Below are 5,956 nucleotides of genomic sequence, written 5' to 3' on the forward strand. Positions count from 1 at the left end.
AAATACACCATAGCATAATCACCGCAACTTGCCGTTTTAATCGATTGTAAGACGCAATCGTTTTTACGAATGTATTTCCATCACTTTAACCACACGATAAACGGAGTGAGATATTGATAGCTATGTAAATCTAGTACGTAACTATCTAAAAGTTCACAAGAATTAACCTAGGTCCAGACGGCTATCCAATGCTCTCCTGGTTTTTTACTCTCCGGGGTGAGTATTCACGATGTAGGCTTGTGGTGTCCCTCGAAGAGGGGAAGCTGGTAATTCATCGTAGGCAAACGCTCCGACATAGTATCGTTTCAGGATGGGATCACGCCTCTCCAAGGCGTTTAACTGATCTGCAGATAACTGCACAAACTCCATCACCTTTTAATTCACATCCATGCTGACACCTCTTTTAAACCCATTGATCTCCAATATGTTTTCGTATTCGCTGTAAATCACAATGGTTCTCTGCGCTGTCTGAGCTGCACATTTCAGTTAGATGTTAATAAACCCTGCTTCTTTAGATAGTAAGATAGGGTCGTCGTGTCTTTCGCTGGCCACGTTTGATCAGGCAAACAGGGTACAATTCTTTCCGTGACCCCAATTGGAAGCTCGAGCCATGTTTCCACCTTTTCTATACAGGTAACCCGTGGCTTCCACAAACCTATGGTACCCCATCATATCTCTGTACCCGTTCCCTGTGTTCAATTGCATCGTCTCGTAAGGGTATTCTTCTCCATTCCAAATCTGTTTAACCCATTCCACTCCAAATTTCCCAAAGGCATAAGGGTCTTTGTCGTATTTCCCATTAAAGGCTGTGGTGGCTACAATTCCCTTTCACGATTCCCTGGGGTATTTTCCCGTTAAAGGGATTGATGATTTCTTTTGACGTAGCCCCATTATCGAGGGGAAACTGTCGCATTTCTGTTCGAATGATGGGGTATTTAGCTGGGGATTTGGTGATGATACTCATGGCATTATCGTACACCGAGGGATTGAGGGATACTAAGCAGACATAAAAGGTGAGTTTGATATCGTCTACATGTTGCCTCACTTCCTCGGCCCCAGGGTTGGCTTCTGCGTTAAAGTAGAGTGCCACCGGATTGAGATAAAATTTTAAATCCATCTCTGTCCTGGGCGCTATCCATTTCCCTTGATGAAAAATATCCACAAAGGGTACCATTCTCAATACTCGGTGTTTTCCTCCCACATAATATTTCCGGGCACCTGCTTTCTGGGTCAAGATACTCGCTTGCTGGGTGACGGATAACGCACCATGAACATCGTCATCTGACTTCACCTTCGCAGCCGTGTAAGTCTCGGGGGAATCGATATCGTTTCTCCACCCGGCTGGGGCTAAAATGCTTTCCCCGTCTTGTCGGTCAAAATTCAAAAGGGTTTGTATGTAGGCTTTCAGATGATACATGTCTACTTGCTCGGTGATGAGAGTACCATTGAGTTTTACGTTAATTTGTTTAAACAGGTAGTGTGCTATGTTATTGACTGGAGTGAGCATTCTGTTGACATCATCTGCTCGGGAAGTGAGATTAGCATTACCCGTGGTTTTAAAGGCAAAATCTAATTCCACAAAACTTCTAGTCAAATCGATAAACTCGGTCTGGTTAGGTACGTACACCTCTATGGGTGTAATGCCTTAGGTCTGAGACGATACTTTCATAAAACGCGATTTTACCGTAGAAAGGTCTACAGGTGGAACGCGAAACAAATTCAAACTCGGGTTCGGTTCTGCGCCTTTGATGGACATGTTGATACTTCAACGTCTCCTGTGTTTCTGAGGTCGGCGATGTCTTTGTTTTTTCTTTATACGTACAAATCCTCCCCTTTGTCCCCTTCTTTTATATCGTTTTAATATAGTGGTAACCACATCTCCAAGGGATGAGGTACCCACCCCTATATGTCCACTCCCTACTCTGGCTTCTCCCCAGTATACCATATTCCTTAATCGGCAAAAATATCGTCGAGTTTCCTAGTTACTCTTCTCTGCACTTCGTGTTTGACAGCTCTTTTTACTCCTCTCTTCACCCCTCTAGGAAATTCTGACAAAGATCGTTGCGTGAACGTCCTTTTAAGGCCTCTCCCCTTTTCGCGCGCGACATCTTTCACCATGTCTTTGATACCAGCCCCCACTTGAAATTCCGGACCCCAACTCCCTATGAAAGGAGGGGGACGTGCTGGCCATCGATGAATAGATCCCCCTTTCTGGTCGGCGGGAACGTACACTTGAAACCTCCGTAAAGATCCACCCCTCATGATGTCACCAATTACTTTAAATCTTTTTTGTAAATCCAACTATTATTTTTACTAGGGTATCCTTTCCACTTGACAAATAATTTATCTTTCACCCGTTTTAATACTTTCTCCACGCGAAAATACATTGTTGCATCCACGTTTACTTTTTGCAAATCCCACGAATAGAGGCTCCCTTGTAAAGGCGTTTCGTCTAATTCTCGCACTTTGAAGGTAGTGACTTTTCCGGTAACGACTTTACGAATTTCAAACACTTCTTCTGTCCAACCCGGTAAATAACTCTTTTTAAACGTACGAAATTTCTTATTCAGCCACACTTTATCGCCCACTTTAAATAGAGGTTTCTTGCGCGCCTTTAAGTCGCCGTATAGCGATTCCCACACTTGAATTTTATTCTCTTCAGACACTTTGATGGGGGTCGTGCCTATGCTGCGATGAAAGGTACGGTTATGTTGCGAGAGTAATTTGGGTAGGACATCGGTATATTTCAACGTATTGGCAGCTGTGAAATAGCGATACAGTTTGGATTTTAAAGTACGAATGAATCGTTCGGCAATACTCGCTTTTGCATCTCCGTGCGTGGAAAAATGGTGAATACCTTGCGAGTGAATACCTTGCGAGCCAGGTTTGAAAGGTCTTGTTATAAAATTCTTTGCCCGCATCCGTTTGTAATTTCTGGGGTTTCCTACCTTGTTTTACGATTTTAGTAAACGCTTCCGTCACCTCTTTCCCCGTTTTCTTTTTAAGGGGCACTGCCCACGCATATTTAGAAAACGCATCAACCACGACCAAAATGTATCGGAATCCTTTATTTTCTCTGACAATTGTCTGTACTTCCAACAAATCGGCTGCCCATTGTTCGTCAAGATCAAAGACTAACACAGGTGCAAACTCTCCTCGGCGGCGACACGGTTTGTGTAGGGTGTAAGCTAAATTATTTTTGCAATTTTTTTTTTGCTCGAGATAGGGATATGTTTTGCGCTTTGGCATACGGCTGGATACCTCCTAAACTCCCAATATGTCCAGGTGATTCGTATTCATGGCGTTCAGTTTTTGTCTTGGGCATCGCATTCCGTAATAGGATTTGAGAAGTAATATCGTCACCCACACTTTGACGCAGTAGTAAGTCATCCAATACCTGCAAAGGTACTGCGAGTACAGTTCACGATAGCCTCTATATGTATATTTCCCCCGATACCACCTCATGAATAACATCAAGTGAAACACTCTTTGCGATATGGGGATGGTAGAAGGTCTCACTACGTACTTGAACAAGGTAAGTTCGCATCCAGGAGGAATCCAATCATACAGTACGCGACTGTGTTCAGACGAGTAGACGATATTCTCTATCCTCCGACAAAAGAAGGAGAGTAAAGAGTAATGAGCGTAAAGTAGTTTCGACCACAGAGACCTGGTAAACACTGATGAAATTTATCAGCTTCTTTTCTTGTAATGTTTCACATCATCGAAGATTCCTTTCAAAGCTTGTTTTCCTACTAGCATTCCTGGGCTACCAAATCCGGGGGTGGGACCAGATAAAAACATACTGGCTGTATAAGCTATCTTATCGGTGAGTGAAGAGCCTTTTCTAAACCATTGATTGACTTTTCTAATAGAAGCTCCTCTCGTTGTTCTTTCTTAGCTCTCCTTCTTCTTCTGCGTTTCACCATGATTGGAATAAAAATGACAGACAACTCTTTACACCACTCATTTTAATTATTATTATTTTTGTCAAACAACACCTAGATTGGAATGACTTTGGCTGATAGTAGCTACGTGATATGAAATGTAGGTATTAAAGAATGTAAGGTGTGACCAGTCTCTAGAGATGATATGATTGGTCGGACGTGACTCGAGTAGATGTAAAAGCGGTGACATGAACGAGTGTGTGCATTTCGAGTGTAGCAGTCAGGCGAGATGGAGACTCTTAAAAGCAGCAGCAGGGATAACTTTCGCTCCGACGAAGGGCTAAGGCTCGAAACGTCAGCTTTTGTAATCGTTACGGTGGCCAATTTATCACTTATATCCAAATTATTTTGTTACTCCCACCGACGCAGCCTGAAACAGTTTCTTTCGAAAACTATCAGCCTTTATTCAGCAGTGATAACAGTTTGGTGGGTGCGAGTAGCGGAGGAAAGTCACCCAAGAAAATGCAGAAAGATCGACCACAACCTTCTAAGAAGAAAGAAACCAAGAAAGCAGCCATGGATAAACTGAAGAAATCCATTTTCCTACCCGAATTACCGGTGAAAGAGCCACCCAAACTGATAGCACCAAAGATAGTGCCCGATGGGCCGTGGAAATATTCTGAACCTCAGCCTACTACTACTACTACTACTAGTACTACTACTACTATTACTACTAGGAAACAAGAAGACACAGAAACTGACACAGAGCCGGGAGAAATTGCTGTCAGCAGTGAATGTACCATGGATGCTTTTTTGCGTGAAGTTCTTGACGAAGCAATCATATCGTATCCCTGCCCCATTCACAATACTCCGATGGAAGAGTTAAAAGCCAAAGATCCTACATCTTCGGCCGTGTATTTGCGATGTGCGGAACTCAATTGCCCCGTATTTACAAATCTAAATGATTATAGCGTGTATTATTACGAATGTAGAAAACAGGGGCATAGGTGGTACACTCTGGATAGGATTCACACTATGCAATGTGAATGCGGTGTAGCCCCGTCACTAAGTCTGTCAGAATCGGAGCACAATTTTCACAAAATTAATTTGAGATGTATAGAAAATGTGTGCGGTCTGTTTACATTTTGGAGAATTCATCCTAGAAAGAAAACCATGGGAATTTTTAATGGATTGTAAAGAAAATGTAGGCTGACAAGGGTTGTAAGGAGTGTTACCTTTTTTTGCTAGATGAAAGAGATGATGAAGAGTTGGTAGAAGCGCATAACCGAACTGTTGGATGGGTAGCGCAATTGTGCGGTCCTAAGTGTAAAAGTGTTTCCATTAAAATCGACCCTTAGAAAGAATCCTTTGTTTTTCTTATATTTGTAGCATTCTTTTCCAAGGAGGACATTTTTGAAATAGCACGTCTGTGAGGAATAGTGAAATTTAAGTTACTAGCGGAAAGACTTGCAGTGAGCTAAAGAATTAGAATGTATCCAATCAGATTTAGAAATGATGGAATACTATGCTGACAAATAAAAATAATGTGTGTGTGTGTATTTGGGTGTCATTTTTATATGTAAGATTATCGTTGCGCGGATTTTTTTTTATGTGAACTGATAAAATTCCCCACCAGTCTGCTACAAAAGTAAGAATAGGTATTTAAATAAAAAGGAAGTGTGTGATTATTGTGTGTGTGTATCCAATCATTTTATTCCATTTTTCCCCCTTACGTCAGCATACATAGAATTACCTTTTAAACACACGGTCGCGCACCCGATACACTCATTTTGACCTAAACCTCGGATGAGTTGCAATCCTCTCCTCAACACTAGAAAGAAAAGACGGCGATATCGCAGAAAGGCTTCTGTAAATTCTAAATTAGATTCATTTGATGTCGTATCACCGATCGATATTCCCGCCATGGATGCGCATGTGGCCACACACGTCAAACACGACACATATGTCATAGACTCCCCCCATAGTTCCCACGTAAAAAAAGAGCTTGGGGCGGACGCCCCAAGTCCGGATCCGGAGGCGCGAAACAGGAGCAGGACAAGGAAAGGCAG

At 42.4% G+C, this 5,956-nt stretch overlaps 1 protein-coding gene across 1 annotated transcript; it reads right to left on the minus strand.

The window, feature by feature from the left end:
* Window positions 1–558: 558 nt before the first annotated feature.
* On the minus strand, window positions 559–1,507 carry LOC148725172 (uncharacterized). Its single transcript, XM_088731462.1, has 2 exons — window positions 1,046–1,507; window positions 559–825 (listed from the first exon to the last, which is right to left on the minus strand). The coding sequence occupies exons 1-2, from the start codon at window positions 1,505–1,507 to the stop codon at window positions 559–561; spliced, it is 729 nt and encodes a 242-aa protein (XP_088587588.1).
* Between the last annotated feature and the right edge of the window lie 4,449 nt (window positions 1,508–5,956).

The sequence above is a fragment of the Stylophora pistillata genome, chromosome 8, assembly GCF_964205215.1.
Source record: "Stylophora pistillata chromosome 8, jaStyPist1.2, whole genome shotgun sequence".
NCBI lineage: Eukaryota > Metazoa > Cnidaria > Anthozoa > Scleractinia > Pocilloporidae > Stylophora > Stylophora pistillata.